This window comes from Schistocerca serialis, unplaced genomic scaffold, assembly GCF_023864345.2.
Source record: "Schistocerca serialis cubense isolate TAMUIC-IGC-003099 unplaced genomic scaffold, iqSchSeri2.2 HiC_scaffold_1420, whole genome shotgun sequence".
Taxonomy (NCBI): Eukaryota; Metazoa; Arthropoda; class Insecta; order Orthoptera; family Acrididae; genus Schistocerca; species Schistocerca serialis.
The window spans coordinates 7590266-7609841 of NW_026047648.1; the positions used below are offsets into that span (position 1 = coordinate 7590266).

General features: G+C 42.8%; 1 protein-coding gene across 1 annotated transcript in view; it reads right to left on the reverse strand.

Moving 5' to 3' along the window:
* LOC126443026 (GDNF-inducible zinc finger protein 1-like) overlaps positions 1-19576 on the reverse strand; it is a 115818-nt gene that overhangs the window by 18097 nt on the left and 78145 nt on the right. Inside the window, exons 8-11 of the mRNA XM_050090873.1 lie at positions 12494-12574; positions 8754-8828; positions 8540-8671; positions 277-314 (exon numbers count right to left, since the gene is read on the reverse strand). Of these exons, the coding sequence (XP_049946830.1) occupies positions 277-314; positions 8540-8671; positions 8754-8828; positions 12494-12574 (326 nt within the window). The remainder of the gene's footprint in view (positions 1-276; positions 315-8539; positions 8672-8753; positions 8829-12493; positions 12575-19576) is intronic.

A 19576-nucleotide genomic window follows, 5' to 3' on the forward strand; every position in this document is an offset into this window, starting at 1 on the left:
CTGTACAGCTGACGGTCACACGCAGAACGCTTCGCCTGCCACGACTTGTCAGCTCTGGAGGGTCACACGACGACCCAGCAGCAGTTATACACCGTCTACTGTGCGCCAAAGGGAGCAGGTGGCTCTTTTAGTGAAGTGATTAAGTATTTTGTCCGATGTGATTTTTTTGTGATGAAAAGGAATACTGCACAAAGATGAAGAATCTATTTTTTGTTTGGACTAAAAGTTTTCCTGTGAAGAGAATTGTATATGTGTTGTAAATAATGTTCCTCTTACCTTACAGTGTCCACTGTTGTGTTTGCACTCTCCAGTCCCTGGAACAGATTTATAACGTTATTAGATGACACTCAGCTGTAAAACAAACAAATTACATCAACAGTGCACTGCACTATCAGAGTGTGATAATCAGTGACAAAACATTCTGGTACTTCTACATGTGATTATTGTCACAATCTCTGGCTCCCTACTGACACAAAAAGAAATGTGAAAATTTTTCGAGTTTCCTTAAGAATTGTGTCATCTAGTGTTAGAAAACCCTGTAAGTATAACGAAGGCCAGTCTGTAACTTTGTGCGTAAGAAACAGATAGAAAGAAAGAGAGCGAGAGAATCTATGAATTCATATGTATCACAACCTGTTGGTGTGTTACGGACAGTCCAGGATGAAACGACAAGAATATGGGGATGATAGATTACTATTCAGTACATAGAGGATTATGGAATGTAGTCGAATTAAGTCGGGTGATGCTGAGGGAATTAGATTAGGAAATAAGACACTTAAAGTTGTAAAGAAGTTTTGCTATTTGGAGAACAAAATAACTGATGATGGTCAAAGTAGAGAGGATATAAAATGCAGACTGGCAATGGCAAGGAAAGCGTTTCTGAAGAAGAGAAATTTGTTAACGTCGAGTATAGAGTTAAGTGTCAGGAAGTCGTTTCTGAAAGTATTTGTATGGAGTGTAGCCATGTATGGAAGTGAAACATGGACGATAACTAGTTTGGACAAGAGGAGAATAGAAGCTTTCGAAATGTGGTGCTACAGAAGAATGCTGAAGATAAGGTGGGTAGATCACGTAACTAATGAGGAGGTATTGAATAGGATTGGGGAGAAGAGAAGTTTGTGGCACAACGTGACTAGAAGAAGGGATCGGTTGGTAGGACATGTTCTGAGGCATCAAGGGATCACAAATTTATTATTGGAGGGCAGTGTGGAGGGTAAAAATCGTAGAGGGAGACCAAGAGATGAATACACAAAGCAGATTCAGAAGGATGTAGGCTGCAGTGGGTACTGGGAGATGATGAAGCTTGCACAGGATAGAGTAGCATGGAGAGCTGCATCAAACCAGTCTCAGGACTGAAAAAAACAACAACAACAACACATAGAGAATGTGTAGCCTTAGTACGTAGAGACAGAGACACAGTGGTCATGTGTGTGTGTGTTGCTCTTGGGCGAATGTGTGTCAATTTTCTACTTCTAGAGGAGGATTCGGTTCAAAAGCTGAAATATTTCTAACATTCTCCTTCACTGTGTCTCTCTGCAACTTAACACCTCACTTACGGGGCAAGTAGCAATCCATCCTTTCTGTACTGTTGTTACGTATCATTACGTATTGTTTACATTTTTGTATATCGACAAAAGATACATCGCTACTCACCATAATGATGACGCGTCAATTGCACACGAGCACAAAAAAAAGGCAGTTAGACATTTAGCTCTCTGCCAAACCTTCTTCAGAAAAGGAAAGACACACACTCACTGACAGACACGAGCACACCTCACGCACACACAACCGCCGACTCCGGCACCACAGACCAAAATCCACCTATCACTTGGGATGGGAGCAGCAATGTAGCGGCATGGGAAGGGGAATTGGAAGAAATAGTGGTGTACAGGTGGTGGGGAGAGGAATGCTGTCCGGCAGAGTGTACGAGGACTAGAATGCCGACGAGCACAGTGTCGAGGAGGTTGTGGGGCGAGGAGGTGGGGGGGAAAGGAGCGAAAAAGGAGAGGAGCGGGCAAAGACGGGCAGGGGTGTCGGCAGAGGGTGACAAGCGACGAGAGTGAGAGGACTAGAGTAGGGTGGAGACGATACGTCAGAGGGGATGAAAACTGTCTGGTGGAGGCAGTGGGGACAGTAGGTCACTGTAGGTCGAGGCTGGGACGGTTTCGGGAGTGGAGTATTTGTTTTGAGGATAACTCCCATCTGTGCACGTCAGAAAAGCCCGGCTGTGGAGGGGAGGATCCAGACGATCCGGGTTACCCCACAGTTTCCGCCCCCTCTGGCCAGAGTAACAGTACGAGTCAAGATAGATGTAACCGAACTCGAATAGCGTATTTGCCTCTATTGGTTACGGTAGAGAGATTGATCTTTCAGTCCAGTCTGTATATTTATATATAATATTGCACGAATAAAGGCTGGGCGAGTGTAAAGCTATCGTTAAAAACACACGCCACTCGATTTGTTACGATTTGATCGGTCATAATAATAATAATAATAATAATAATAATAACAACAACATGATTTTGAATACAATTAAAATCTAACGGCGATACCTGTTTAGTGGTGTTGGAAATAATATGTAGTAAATTAATGAGTAAGGTAGCCGATCCTATAAGAAGAGGTAAAATTGGGCATATTGAGCTGTTTTGCTTTATATCGACGAAACCGATGATACGGCGTCATTTTTTCGTTTACTCTTAGTAATAAACAAGTAAAGAAGTGCTAATTGTGCGTTGTGAAAAAAATATAGGGGCGAGTTTTATAAAACTACGGTATACAATCAGAGTAACAAAAGGACATTTAGTTACACGAAATCGCGGATAGCGAAGTGTGGTCATTAAATTGAGTACACCTACGGGGCGGTCAATTCCGGGATAAATATATACGCATCTCACGAGGGAAGCGGTATTGAGATGGTTTATATTTAAATATGTCTGCTTGTGTCTGTATATGTGTGGATGGATATGTGTGTGTGTGCGAGTGTATACCCGTCCCTTTTTCCCCCTAAGGTAAGTCTTTCCGCTCCCGGGATTGGATTGACTCCTTACCCTCTCTCTTAAAACCCACATCCTTTCGTCTTTCCCTCTCCTTCCCTCTTTCCTGATGAGGCAACAGTTTGTTGCGAAAGCTTGAATTTTGTGTGTATGTCGACCTGCCAGCACTCTCATTTGGTAAGTCACATCATCTTTGTTTTTATATATATATATATATATATATATATATATATATATATATATATATATATATATATATATATATATATATATATTATTGGTGTTTTGCCCTTAAAGAGCGCATTTGGACTAAACTACATGGCCAGTTCCTTTTGCTGCCTTCCTTGCTGCCCAAACTTCCCTCATTCGCTCGCTGTGTTTCTGTTTCCGGTCCTCTGTCCATGCTTCTTGTCGGCTTCGTGTCTTCGGCTTCATCTTGATTGCCTTTTTGGTTGCCCATATTTCTTTCATCTTCTGGCTGTGATTTTGCTTGCGTTCTTCGGTCCATTTTATGCCTGTTCGTTTGTCGCATTGTATCTCATGTAGTTTACTTTTCTTAATGATGTTTCTGAACTTTATTCTGTCGTTTATTGTGTCTGCTGTTATGTTGAGCTGGTTCAGGTCGTTTTCTACCTCTGCCACCCATTTGTTGTTTCTAGTGGTTACCCAGTCAAAGATCTGTTTGGTCAGCCTGTGTGATGGCATTCTGTATAGGTGTCCATAGAATTGTAGTCTGCGTTTTCTAATCTTTTCTGTGATTGTCTCCGTATGTTTGTACAGTTCCTCTGTAGGTTTCTTGATCCATATTCCATTGTTGTTAGTTGCGCCAAATATTTTCCTAAGTATTTTCCGTTCTACTTTTTCTAATTGTCTGATACGTGTATGCCCTCGGATTAGTGTGGTCTCTGCTGCATATAGTGCCTCGGGGAGCACCACCGTGTCGTAATGGCGTAATTTGGCTTTTTGTGAGATAGACTTCTTGTTGTAATGATTCCACACTACTTTGTATGCCTTGTCCAGTTTAGTCTTTCTTTCTTCATTTGAGTCTCTGTTATGTCCACTCATTTGTAGTGTGTGTGTGTGTGTGTGTGTGTGTGTGTGTGTGTCTGTCTATATATATATATATATATATATATATATATATACAGACAGACAGACACACACACACACACACACACACACACACACACACACACACACACACACACAAAAAAAAAAAAAAAAAAGCGCTGGCAGGTCGATAGACACAGAAACAAACTCTTAATAATTGCGGATCAGAGAGAAAAGTGCGTAATTGTCTTACGCCTAACAAACATTCGTGGAGGGCGGTGGCTAACCTAGAAGAGTCAATTACAAAATACTGCATTATTATCATTGACTGTTGGTGTCTGGCAACCAAAACTGTTGGGACTTGGGAGTCAGGGTTCGGGCACTCGCATATAGTCCGCATCAGAGTGTGTACGAGTGGTGAATGCGAAATAAAACTGTGAACAACGTTACATTAAATAAAACAGAAGAAACAAGACAGTTTGGTCGTATCTGTTATTATTCCATAAACTGTAACATTTCTTCTGATTATACGAAGCCTTTATAGATGATCGTTATGACAATTTGCTTCGAAGGGATCTCGTTACGAGTTAAGTTTTGGGGACCTGGCCAAGAGGGGTAGTTGGTAGATCCTACCCACTGCAGCTATTCTGGAATCAGGTGCTACCGTGACCGTTGTGTGTTGTCAGTGACTTAAGGTTACCATATCTCGTGCTCTAAGATCGACGCGCCTTTACACTTGGTATAACGGTGCCTCACGGCAACAATGACAACGCCGACGACGAAGGATGATACGGTAGACAGTCACGTACTCCCTATTCTCGTCCTGTAACCGTCACTGTGAGCTGCCCTCTGCCAATTCACCTGCCAGTCCTTTCCCTTCCCCACTCTTCTCCTTTTCCCCTCTTCCCTATCCCTCCCAGCCTCCCCCCCCCCCCCCCTCCCCTGCTGCAGACGCTGCGCCTGTTGTCGTTCCAGTCCCTGCACGCTGTGCAGATAGCACTCTTCTGTCCCCCCACCTGTACCCTGCTATCCCTTCCCCTTACCCACCCACTCCAAATTGCCACTTTCGTTCCACGTGACAGAGTATTCCAGTCCGAGCTGCCAGAGTGGTGGTTGTGTGTGCGTGAGGTGTACTCGGTCGTGCGATCGAATGTGTGTCTTCCCTTTTCTGAAGAAAGCTTCGGTCGAAAGTTAAATGTGTAGCTGTCTTTCTGTCACGCTCGTGTTTGATGCCGTGCCGGAGTAAGCTGTCACCGGCACACCGGTCGGCAAAGAGGTTGCGAGAAGATCGACAGTAGGCGTCGGACCGAGAGAGGTCGAAGGCAGACTCGCGAGCGACACGCCGCCGACACTCTCTCGACCGCCAGTTTTTAGATCGCAGCCGAGGACCGGACGACCGGTCAGTTGGAGTCAGTCACAGACAGTCGGCCCAGTTTCAGACACAGGCAGTCGCAGTCAGCTCAGTTACCAGCTCGGTCACTGTTCTAGTTGGTGTCTGTCAGTTTACGTGACCATTTGTAGCAGGACTTGTACTTCACCAGCAGTGAGGCTATGAAGCTTGTACCACAACAGCTCGGTTAAAGTTAAGTTTCTTCTCGTTCTTGTGAGCAAAGAACCCTTACACATGTGCAATTGTGTTATACAAAGAGGATACCGGCCACCACACGACATCCTCTCCTCGCTTCCCACGGTACGAGACTCTACAGTGGCAACGACGATACAAAACTGGCGACGAGGATAATTCGGTGCAGATCCGAGTTAATCGACTTGGTCACTGATTTTGCTTGCTTCTCTTGTGTTTTAACTTGCATGGGTGATCATTTTCCTAATCTGTTGTTGTATTCTTGCACGTATTCCACGAGAGGAGCCGCAAAAGTAATCAAATTTCTCTTTTCGGACGCTTCGCCTGTGTTTCGCTATAACATCTTTGTGTAAACCGCGGCTTCCCCGCCGCCGCCTCCTCCCCCTGCCCCCATGCTACAGCCGCAGATGGACAATGTGACGGCTCAGACACGAGCTTTTCAGTTTCAGAACCGACAAACTGCTACCTTACTGACGACGGTACAACAACTACTGGCTGCACGAGCCGTGTCGGCCACACAACACACCGACAAATCGGCGCGACAAGTGCCGTTGACCAGCGTACCGATGTACCGGAAAGTTAATGACACAGAAGAGGAACGGCTCAAATACCTAACACAGTTCCAAGCACATTGTGAAATTCATTGTGTTCGAGGTACTGTACGGATACGATACTTTCTTTCGATTGGGGGATTTTGAGTGTTCAGGTTAATACAAAAACTATTGCCAACTGCGTCTCCCAACGGACTCGAGTTACGATGAGGTAATTGGTACATTAACCGTGTGCAATGATCAGTAATTCCAAGTAGCTGCAAGCAGATATCAGTTTTTTCGTCTGCAGAAAAAATCGCAACAGACATACTGCCAATGGTACAGAGAACTAATGGCCACGACTAGGGAGCATAAATTTAAGTGTAGTTGCGGCAACTTTTACAGTGATTTAACGATTAGAGATGCGATAACATTCAGTGTCCCAGATAGCAGAACACAGGAACAGATCTTAAAGTATTCTGATCCAACACTTCCTCAAGTATAGCACATCTTAGAACAATACGATTCGGGTGCCACAGTCTGACGAGGCCCCAATTTGTCGGGTCGAGTCGCCCCTCGGTCGCGACCACCCCGAGCAGCCACAGCAATGAGTGCGTACACAGCCACGTGGAAAGCCACGTAGATATGTAAACGGGCCAGTGAATTTACTGAAACCTCGCCCTAGATGTTTTGCTGCTTGCTGCTACATCTACATCTACATGGTTACTCTGCAATTCACACTTAAGTGCCTGGCAGAGGGTTCATCGAACCATTTTCATACTACTTCTCTACCATTGCAGTCTCAAATGGCACGTGGGAAAAAGGAACACCTAAATCCTTCCGTTTGAACTCTGATTTCTCTTATTTTATTATGACGATAATTTCTCCCTACATAGGTGGGCGTCAACAAAATATTTTCGCATTCGGAAGAGAAAGCTGGTGATTGAAATTTCGTAAATAGATCTCACCACAAAGAAAACCGCCTTTGTTTCAGTGACTGCCACCCCAACTTGCGTATCTTATCAGTGACACTCTCACCCCTATTGCGCGATAACACGAAACGAGCTGCCCTTCTTTGCACTTTTTCGATGTCCTCCGTCAATCGCACCTGGTAAGGATACCACACCGCGCAGCAATATTCCAGCAGAGGACGGACAAGTGTATTGTAGGCTGTCTCTTTAGTGGGTTTGTCGCATCTCTTTAAGTGTTCTGCCAACAAAACGCAGTCTTTGTTTCGTCTTCCCCACAATATTATCTATGTGGCCTTTCCAATTTAAGTTGTTCGTAATTGTAATTCCTAGGTATTTAGTCGAACTGACAGCCCTTAGATTTATGTGATTTATCGTACACCCAAAATTTTATCGGATTTCTTTTAGTACCCACTGCTAATGTAAACAGTTGTGTTGTCACACCCATAGAAAGCAGTTTATTGTTAAGAAATAAATGGCACATTTCCTTTGCCACTAAAGTTTTATTTTTTTTTCCTTTCATTTATATTTTATTGCTGCAGTATCTTTCTCCAGTAGCAGGTGACAGTAGCATTCTTTTGTAGAGAATCAATTCTTACCAGTCAAAACTACAAAAATTTAACTGAAAGCAAAAACAATGAAAAATTCCCGGAATTCCGAAAAATTCCCAAGTTTTTCCCGGTATTCTCCTGAATGAAAAAATTCCCGGGTTTTTGCCGGATTTTCCATGTCGTATACACCCAGTATTATTATGAATAAAGAACCTTATGTTGTAGGAAGAGAGTATCGGCCACCAAACAGCATCCTCTCCTCGCTACCCACGACACGAGACTCTGCAGCGGCAACGATGACACAAAAAACACGACATGTCATCTTTACGGTGAGTAGCAATCTCCCCTTTCCTTATACTGTTTATATTCCAACCTGGACTTTCCAGTGTTTGTATATTAACAAAGTCAATAATTTGACAATGGAGGGAAACAGGGGGGAGAGGGGGGAAGGAGATTGTAATTGGAGATCACGGTTTGAGTAAGAAGCATGTTCAAATGGATGTAAGTCATGGCATTAATGCACAGGTGAGAGGCTTACAGAAGACACACTAGTATAGAGAGCTGCATCTAACCGGCATTGGACTGAAAACCACAAGAACAAAAAGATAGCCACTGTGTGCTTAAGCATTTTTATATTTCATGGCAGCTGTCATTTTTGGCACGAACTTTCTGCAGAAGGCTGACGTTAATTTCCATTTACTGTGATCTAATATTTACTGTGATCTAATAAGGTTCCAGTTGTACGTAATAACAATAGTAGTACTGTAGTAGCAGTAATAATAGTAATAGTAATAATAATAATAATAGTAATAGTAATAACAATGGCAAGAAATACATGGAAACACAAGGTTCCCCGTTACCCTACCTGCTGTACGCACTGCTCAGATGACTGTGCTGCTTTGGGTGTTTCGGCACGAACCCCGTCTTTCTCTACAGCCGCTTTCTCACACACCTTTAACATAACCCCATCCCTCTCTACAGCTGCTTTCTCAGGTACCTGTAACAGATTCCATGAAATTCTGGATTAAACCGAGGGGTGACTAGGTACCTGTGTACCACTCAATAGTGTGAAGCCCCACCTGAGCCACGTCCCAGAAATCTTCCTCCACATCATCTTCGCTCCATTCCTGCTTCAAAGCTTCCAAATCAAATGGCTGCAACACAAACAATTTATTATTTACGTATTTATGCATTTACTTTACACAGCGAGATTAGGATCTGTCTTACATCTACCGATATCTTTTGTGAGTCGACATTCCGATATGTATAGTGCACGGGCAGCACACAGTGGTAACAATAACAGTGATCTTCAGAGTCCACGAGAGGGAAGCGATGGCTGAGAAGGGAGTGAGGCAGGGATGTAATCCATCTCCCATGTTATCTGTAGATTGAGGACACTGTGGAAAAAAAACAAGGACACGTTCGGAAAGAGGATTAACGCTCACAACAAAATATCAAAGCTCGGAAGCCTGCCGGTGTTATAATTCAGTCTAAAATAGCACAGGACTCGGAAGAGAAGTCGAATGAAATGGAGACTGTCTCGATAAGAGATGATACGATGATGATCAGAAAATAAAACAAGGGCAGTGGAATGTAGTGGAATTAAATAAGTCAATGCTGAGGAAATTGAGACAAGGAAATGAGACACACAAAACAGTACACGAGTTTTGCTATTTGGACAGCAAAATAAATGACCGCAGCCACAGTGGACAGGGTATACAAGAACACATTTCTGTAAAAGAGAAATTTGTTAATGTCTAATATAAATTTAAATGTTACAATACCAGAGAGGGAAAGTAGCTACTCACCATATGGTGGAGATGCTGAGTCGCGACAGGCACAATAAACAGATTCACACAATCAAAGCTTTCGGCCATTAAGGCCTTTGTCAGCAGTATATAGACACACACACACACACACACACACACACACACACACACACACACACCTCAGCAGTCTCAGAGAGCTGAGACAAGACTGCGAACAGCAGCACCCGTGCATGATAGGAGTGGCGACTGGGTGGGGGTAAGGAGGAGGCTGGGGCGGGGAGGGGGAGGGAACAGTATGGTGGGAGTGGTGGACAGTCAAGTGCTGCAGTTAAGACGGAGGGCAGGAGAGAAGGTACGGAGGTGGGACGGGGTAAGTAGCGAAAAGGGGAGAAATAAAAGAAATTAAAAGACTGGGTGTGGCGGTGAAATGACGGCTGTGTAGTGCTGGAATGGGAACAGGGAGGGGGCTGGATGGGTGAGGACAGCGACTGACAAAGATCGAGGCCAGGAGGGTTACGGAAACGTGGGATGTACTGCAGGGAAAGTTCCCACCTGCACAATTCAGAAAAGCTGGTGCTGTGGGAAGGATCCATACGGCACAGGCTCATCTTACTGACTGCTTCACAGCCTGTGATGCAGATCTGATGCAGATGCGTGTGCAAGTTGCATATTTGTGTGTGTGTGTGCGTGTGTGTGTGTGTGTTGACAAAGGCCTTAATGGCCAAAAGCTTTAATTGTGTCAATCTTTTTATTGTGCCTGTCGCGACTCAGCATCTCCACTATATGGTGAGTAGCTACTTTCCTTTTCTGGTATTGTTACATTCCATCCTGGATTTTCCATTGTTTCAAATTTAAATGTTAGGAAGTCTTTTCCGAAGGTATTTGTCTGAATTGAAGCCTCGTCCAGAAGTGAAGCGTTGGCAACAAAAAATCCAGACTAGAATAGAAGTTGTTCAAACGTTCCATAGAAGAATTCAGAAGATTGGACGGGTAGATGAATTAACTAATGAGGTGGGATGGGGGGAACAATCAGGGCACATCCTGAGAAAAAGTGTCAGTCACTGCCGTCACGTAACGAGACGTCGACAAATAAGTCACGTTGCTGATGGAAAGGGGAGGGGCAAGTATGTGGTGTAAAGATTGCAGAGCTGTAGAGGTCAAGGTGCTCGCACAGGTCAGCAGAGTGTCACGGAGAGCTGCAGAACAAGTCTTTGGACTGAGCACCTCGAAAACAGTAACAATGATAACACAAACACACACACACACACACACACACACACACACACACACAAATTTCAAGCTTTCGCAACCCGCAGTTGCTCCATCAGGAAAGAGGGTAGGAGAGGGAAAGACGAAAGGATGTGGGTTTTAAGGGAGTGGGTAAGGAGTCGTTCCAATCCCGGGAGCGGAAAGACTTACCTTAGGGGGGAAAAAAAGACAGGTATACACTTGCACACACGCACATATCCATCCACACATACAGACATGTGTGGATGGATATGTGTGTGTGTGCGAGTGTATACCTGTCCTTTTTTTCACCCTAAGGTAAGTCTTTCCACTCCCGGGATTGGAACGACTCCTTACCCTCTCCCTTAAAACCGACATCCTTTCGTCTTTCCCTCTCCTTCCCTCTTCCCTGATGAAGCAACCTTGGTTTGAGAAATCTTGAAATTTGTGTTTGTGTGTTTTTTATTGTCTCTATCAACATACCAACGCTTTTGTTTCGTAAGTTACAGCATCTCTATTTTTAGATATATTTTTCCCACCTGGAATGTTTCCCTCTACTTACACAGAATTTAAGAAATGTCTGTCTTATAAACACTGTGTTACAAAATTTCCACATCATATTCCTGTCCAACATGCGTCATCAGCACAGAATGAACAGTGACACGAAAAAGTTGACTTGTCGGAGAAGGAATGAGAAATAACGGCTTTGATTAGCTGATGATATAGGAGGAGGAAAACAAAAACAGCAAGGTATATGAAAAGTACAGATAGTTTACAGTATGCCAGGAATGCAAGTTTCTTGTCACACAGAAGGAAGGTAGCTCCAAAACCTCGAGAAGCGAGCTACATCACTGATACGCAATAAAGCTTTTGAGGAGGATTCTGCCTTGAACAAATAAGACTGTTTCTTTTTTCAGCCATTCATATTTTGTTGGAGATTCACCACCATCAATGGGTTAATTTTATTTTGTGTAGAGCAAAAGCTAAATACATGCATAACAAGACGTACATTGCTGCGACTGTAGTCATTATATTTAGAACATTTTAATGAAATATCTACCAAAAAACACACACTCCAACTGTCTGTCTGCAGTGCAGCTCATATTCGTGGTACAGTTTGACATCTGATTCGTGAAACACATCTGTTACTGTTCTATTATCTTACTGCAATTATTTGTATAATTATTTGTATATTATTTTCTGCTGTCAATACTACTCTCATAATTATCTTTTAATATTTGTATAGCAGGTTATTGTAGTTGTGTTCGAAAATATTTCTTCTCAATGGTTGTGAGGATACATTACTTGTGATTGCCTTGGTAAATTGGCGCACGTGTGTGTGTGTGTGTGTGTGTGTGTGTGAGAGAGAGAGAGAGAGAGAGAGAGAAAGAGAGAGAGAGAGAGAGAGAAGAGGGGGGGGGGGGGGGGGGGGGGAGGGTTATGTAATTTCTTTGTACTTAATTTTTGCAATTTCCACATCTTCATTACTCTATACAACCTCACATATTCCTAGTCATACACTACTGGACTGTTTAAATTTTGAACCCATTTGTCCTATCAGAATTGTGAGAAATACATTAGTCTGACACGAGTGAATGATTGTTAATTACTGTAACTTACTGTTTTATGTTTAAAACTCTGTGCAATAAATAGGAATATATCAAAATTAATTTCCTTCTGTGTTGTGTATTTTCTTTAACATATGTTCATTGGCTCCATTAACAACACAGTATGGAGATGACTGAACAAAACAAGTTATAAGACTTTTTGCCTTCTCTCTCTCTCTCTGTGCCAGGAAGCAGTAACAGGAATTTGGTGCATACCTTAATTTTTGTCGCTTCTGGGACCGGAAGTGTAGCTGCACATTGATCATGTTCCGGTTCAATTTTGATACATACAGGATCCTGCAAAAGATATTACTTTGCTGTAAAGAACCACGCAATACAAAAAAATCACACTCTGAAAACTGCAATGCAAAAATTAATTTCTTCTCCAAACAGAGTCGAGCAGTGGATAGACATAGCAATGCTACTAACAAACATACTGCAGCCTGAACTGTCTTTACCCTTCTTTCATGTAGACAAGTATACAATTCTAATTTTGTGACTAGATTGACGATTTCTCGGCAGGAAGAATGCAGCACGTTATCTTACACGGGGGGTCATTGACGGGTGAAGTAACTTCTGTCGTGCAGCGGGAAGTGTGTTCAGACATTTGCACTGTTCCTACTCTATACTAATGAGCTGGCAGATCGTGTCAATAGCAACCTCAGACTCATTAGAAATGGTGTGGTTAGCTGTAACAAAGTTCAGTACAAAATGGCTGCACAAATGTTCAATCTGATCTTGTTAAAATTTAAAAGTGGTGTAAAGACTGTCAATTTCCTTTAATGTTTAGAAATATGAAACTCTGCACTTCACAAAAGGACGAGAGAAAAAAAAGAAGAAAAGAAATCCATAGCATCCTATGATAAAAACATCAATGAGTGACAAATGGAATCGGGCAACTCGTGCAAATACTGAGACGTAACAGTTTGTGGGGATGTGAAGTAAAACCGTCACACACGGATCAGTCATAGGACAACAGGTGGCAGACTTTAGCTCATCGGTAGAAAACTAAGACGATGCCATCAGTCTGTGAAGGAGTCTGTTTACACGACACTTGTGCTGTGCACGAATTCCAACTGTGTGTCTTTGATATTGTAGTCACAGAATACCAGGTTTTTACGTTTTGTGAAGTGTGCAATTTTGTATTTCTGAACACTCGAAGCTAGTCGTCAGTCTTTGCTTCAATTTGAAATCCTACCAATACTGAACAGGATTTTTCCATTTGCTTACAGTCACCACTAGCAAGCTGACGAGATATGCTACCGGGATAGTGCAATCGGAGAAGAGTCTACATCTACATCTACGTCCATACTCCACAAGCCACCTGACGGTGTGTGGCGGAGGGTACCTCGAGTACCTCTATCGGTTCTCCTTTCTATTCCAGTCTAGTATCGTTCGTTGAAAGAGAGATTGTCGGTACGCCTCTGTGTGGGCTCTAATCTCTCTGATTTTATCCTCACGGTCTCTTCGCAAGAATTACGTAGGAGGGAGCAATATACTGCTCGACTCCTCGGTGAAGGTAGGTTCTCAAAACTTCAACAAAAGCCCGTACTGAGCATCTCTCCTGCAGAGTCTTCCGCTGGAGTTTATCTATCATCTCCGTAATGCTTTCGCAATTACTAAATGATCCTGTAACGAAGCACACTGCTCTCCATTGGATTATCTCTTCTATCGACCCTATCTGGTACGGATCCCACACTGCTGAGCAGTATTCGAGCATTGGGCGAACAAGCGTACTGTAACCTACTTCCTTTGTTTTCAGACTGCATTTCCTTAGCATTCTTCCAGTGAATCTCAGTCTAGCATCTGCTTTACCGACGATCAACTTTATATGATTATTTCATTTTAAATCACTCCTAATGCCTACTCCCAGATAATTTATGGAATTAACTGCTTCCAGTTGCTGACCTGCTATATTGTAGCTACATGATAAGGGATCTTTCTATGTATTCGCAGTACATTACACTTGTGTACATTGAGATTCAATTGCCATTCCCTGCACCATGCGTCAATTCGCTGCAGATCCTCCTGCATTTCAGTACAATTTTCCATTGTTACAACCTCTCCATACACCACAGCATCATCTGCAAAAAGCCTCAGTGAACTTCCGATGTCATCCACAAGGTCATTTATTTATATTGTAAATAGCAACGGTCCTACGACACTCCCCTGCGGCACACCTGAAATCACTCTTACTTCGGAAGACTTCTCTCTATTGAGAATGACATGCTGCGTTCTGTTATCTAGGAACTCTTCAATCCAGTCACACGATTGGTCTGATAGTCCATATGCTCCTACTTTGTTCATTAAACGACTGTGGGGAACTGTATCGAACGCCTTGCGAAAGTCAAGAAACACGGCATCTACCTGGGAACTCGTGTCTATGGCTCTCTGAGTCTCGTGGACGAATAGCACGAGCTGGGTTTCACACGATCATCTTTTTCGAAACCCGTGCTGATTCCTACAGAGTAGATTTCTAGTCTCCAGAAAAGTCATTGTACTCGAACATAATACGTGTTCCACAATTCTACAACTGATCGACGTTAGACATATAGGTCTATAGTTCTGCACATCTGTTCGACGTCCCTTCTTGAAAACGGGGATGACCTGTGCCCTTTTCCAAACCTTTGGAACGCAACGCTCTTCTAGAGAACTACGGTACACCGCTGCAAGAAGGGGGGGCAAGTTCCTTCGCGTACTCTGTGTAAAATCGAACTGGAATCCAATCAGGTCCAGCGGCCTTTCCTCTTTTGAGCGATTTTAATTGTTTCTCTGTCCCTCTGTCGTCTATTTCGATATCTACCATTGTGTCATCTGTGCGACAATCTAGAGAAAGAACTACAGTGCAGTCTTCCTCTGTGAAACAGCTTTGGAAAAAGACATTTAATATTTCAGCCTTTAGTCGGTCATCCTCTGTTTCAGTACCATTTTTTAGTAATGTCACTTTTATACAAAAGGTACATGTCTTTAGGAGAGGAAGCGGATTACCAAATAATAACATTTAAAAAAGACGTACTGCTGTTCACATATTTGTAGCAAAGAACAATACAAGAAAGGCAATCGTGACAGTCAGTACCTACTGGCAGCTAAGTGGTATTTGCTCCACACATTTTTTTTTATTTCGTTTCTGGACATAAAGTTATTTGTGGTGATGAAGATAGACGAGACAGTATTTATAACAGCACTTACACTCTCGTCACAGAACGAGATGACCAAAGCCGTGGGACAGCACACACACAGACGGCGGTAGTTCGGCGTACAGCAGGGCACGGCTGTCCTCTGTACTTGGGTGGTTCCTGTGAGAAGGCTTCCAGTGTGATTACGGCTGCACTACGGGAACTAACAGCGTCTCACACAGTTTGGGTAGCCGGACCCACACGCACGGGACATTCCTCTTCGCAAATCGTTACGGAATTCAGTATTCCGAGATCCACGGTGTCGAGACTGTGCCGAGAATATGAAATTCCGGGCATTACCTCTCACCGTGTAGTGTGAAATAACTGCAGAAATCAATTTGGGACACACGGCAACCGTACCCGTCAGGACAGTGCGACGAAATTTGGCGTTAACACGCCACGGCAGCAGGCGACCGACACGAGTGTCTCTGCTAACGGCACAACGTCGCCGGTAGCGCCTCTCCCGGGCTCCGACCGTGTTGTTGTTGTTGTTGTTGTTGTCTTCAGTCCAGAGACTGGTTTGATGCAGCTCTCCATGCTACTCTATCCTGTGCAAGCTGCTTCATCTCCCAGTACCTACTGCAACCTACATCCTTCTGAATCTGCTTAGTGTATTTATCTCTTGGCCTCCCTCTACGATTTTTACCCTCCACGCTGCCCTCCAGTACTAAATTGGTGATCCCTCGATGCCTCAGAACATGTCCTGCCAACCGATCCCTTCTTCTTGTCAAGTCGTGCCACAAACTCCTCTTCTCCCCAATTCTATTCAATACCTCCTCATTAGTTATATGATGTACCCATCTAATCTTCAGCATTCTTCTGTAGCACCACATTTCAAAAGCTTCTATTCTCTTCTTGTCCAAAGTATTTATCATCCACGTTTCACTTCCATACATGGCTACACTCCATACAAATACTTTCAGAAACGACTTCCTCACACTTACGTCGATACTCGATGTTAACAAATTTCTCTCCTTCAGAAACACTTTCCTTGCCATTGCCAGTCTGCATTTTATATCCTCTCTACTTCGACCATCATCAGTTATTTTGCTCCCCAAATAGCAAAACTACTTTACTACTTTAAGTGTCTCATTTCCTAATCTAATTCCCTCAGCATCACCCGACTTAATTCCACTACATTCCATTATCCTCATTTTGCTTTTGTTGATGTTCATCTTATATCCTCCTTTCATGACTCTGTTCATTCCGTTCAACTGCTCTTCCAGGTCCTTTGCCGTCTCTGACAGAATTACAATTTCATCAGCGTACCTCAAAGTTTTTACTTCTTCTCCATGAATTTTAATACCTACTCCGAATTTTTCTTTTGTTTCCTTTACTGCTTGCTCAATATACAGATTGAATAACATCAGGGAGAGGCTACAACCCTGTCCCACTGTCTTCCCAACTACTGCTCCTGACCGTATCGGTTTGAGACGGCAGGGTTCGAGTGTGGCACAGATCCCAGTTGTCAGACGGGCACTCTGCAAGTGGGTGTTGGCTCGATATAGGTGTGCGCCGAGCTAAATGAAATGGGCTCTGGTCCAACTGAACCAATCAGTGGCCGACTTCGTCACGTTCGGCTACTTGGGGACTAGTTGCAGGCATTCGTGGACTTCGCATTTCCAGTCGATGATCGAATTTTTGCAGATGACAGTGCATCGTGTTACTGGGCCACAGTTGTTTGCAGTCAGTAGGAAGAACTATCTGGACAGTTCGAGCAAACGATACGGCCACTATCCGACACCTGAGGGGCATAATCAACAAGTCAGTTTGTGAACAAAGTACAGCACAGCCAAAACTTTCGCAATTGCAGACAGCTTTAGATGCAGCACGCCTCAATATTTCTGCACGTCGAGTCGGTGCACTATGCCACGCAAAAGGATGTTAGACATGATATTAGAATGTATCCCATTACTTTTGGAACAGAGTGTATGATCTTATGAATGCCAATTTTCACTTTTTAACAGGAGGTAATTATTCTTTGAACTGTAGAAATATCTACAAAATGTTTGTTGGACATAGGAAAAGCACAAGTAAACAATAGTAATAGCAATGATATATCTATCATTTCACATAAAACTTTTGAATTTTTTTTCCCCCTCTTTCTGCAGAATCTTCCTTCCACAGCTCTGAAATGTACAACACTAACAAGGGGAGCCCACAACGTTTGGAACATGGATTTACTTCAAACTTCGTACACTCGTAGTACTCCATTAGGACAACAAAATGTGTAAGCAGTAGCGCGTACTTCTCAAGCGTTATTGAGAAAATCACAAGATAATTTCGGTCGTCAAATATATACCTGTGCATGGCCATTTTTAACATGAAGCGCCGGCAGCCAAGGGGAGCCAGCACAGTAACTCAGCGTGTTTGGTCAGAGGGTCAGCTGCCCTCTGTAATAAAAAAACTCAGTTAATAGATCAACAACGAACTGAAATGGGTGTCTTTCCATGTCCGCCCCGAGCAGATACAATGAACAAAATTAGATTAAAAAAATAAATAAATAAATAAAAATAAAAAAATTAAAAAAGTATGCGCTCGAGCCCGATTATCGCGGGATTGCTGGATCGAGTCCCGTTAGTCAGTTTTTCTTTTGTTTTCAACACGGTAATTTTCTTTATTATTTGTATTGCAATTGATATTATGGGGAAAATATGTGTAATCGGATTAACTTTTATTAATTTTACAATGTTATTTGGCAGTCTACAAATTTATATTATCACAAATAATATAATATTCATAACTACCGACTAGTATACGACGAAACGCATATAGTGATACTGAAAATGTATGCCTGTCCCTGATTTGAGAAATCCCTCATACCTGGAAGGAGCCCGTAGCGACTTGTTACCTCCAAGTTTTGACTGGCACAGACGGCTTTCGAAAGATGTACAATTAATCGTCGCTTTCGACATTACGAGTACAAGTTGCACAAGGTTATTTTTCTTAAAAACATGGGAAACATAAAGTTAAACGGCACCAGCTGCACTGAATAAATGCTATGTTTTTGCATACGCAAGGTCTTTCGAGGTTTTCCATGGAAAAACAAACCTCGTTAACATTTTCAAAAACGTCTCTTTCAGCTGATAATTTGGAAGCAAACCATGCATAACGCAGTATTTCCTTAAATATAGGTGCTGAGAATTGGTCGTGCAGGGTCGAGTGTATTTTAATAGCGTCTTCACGAAAAGGAATTTGTCGTTCTCTTTCGATTAAATATGAACAATTTTGAAGACACGGGTAAGCATACATTTTCAGTATCACTTTATGCATTTGGTCGTTTACTAGTCGATAGTTATGAATATTATATTATTTGTGATAACAAAAAATTTGTAGACTGCCAAATAACATTGTAAAATTAATACAAGTTCATCCGATTACACGTATTGTTCCCATTATATCAATTGCAAAATAAATAGTAAAGAAAATTACCGTGTCGAAAATAAAAAATAAACTGACGAACGGGACTCGGTCCAGCGATCCCACGATTACGGGGCCCGAACGCTAACCACTCGGCTTCCGCCGCTTCACGTTAAAAATGGCCACGCATAGGCATATATTGGACGACCGAAATTATCTTGCGATTTTCTCAATAACGCTTGAGAAGTACGTGCTACTGCTTACACATTTTGTTGTCCTCATGGAGTACTATGAGTGTACAAAGTTTGAAGTAAATCTGCATTCCAAACATTGTGGCCTCCCTTTGTAAGGAAGATGCACTAACTTTCACAACGCACTGAGAACAGCAATGAATTTCCTATATGGTTAGGTCAAATTGTAGTGCTTCGAGAATTTCGGAGTAAATTCTAGAACCACTCTGTCTTCCAGCATTTTCACCACCCGATATTTTAGAAGTGAGTGGCAGAAACGAATACATGCTACTGCGCACGTCTATTTGTATGTGCAGGTAGAAAAAAACTGTTACAAGGAAAAGACGGACCCGGGGGCCGAACGGTGGAAGCCGAGTACCTGCCGTACGGTCCACGGAGTCTGCGTGTACGGGTCGAGAAGAACGAGGAAACTTTATGTAGTATTCTGTGCTCTTTAGTGTCTCTGTTGATTGTAAAAAGACTAATGAACAACTGAATATAGATTTCTATGTTCGTTCATGTATTGGACTCTT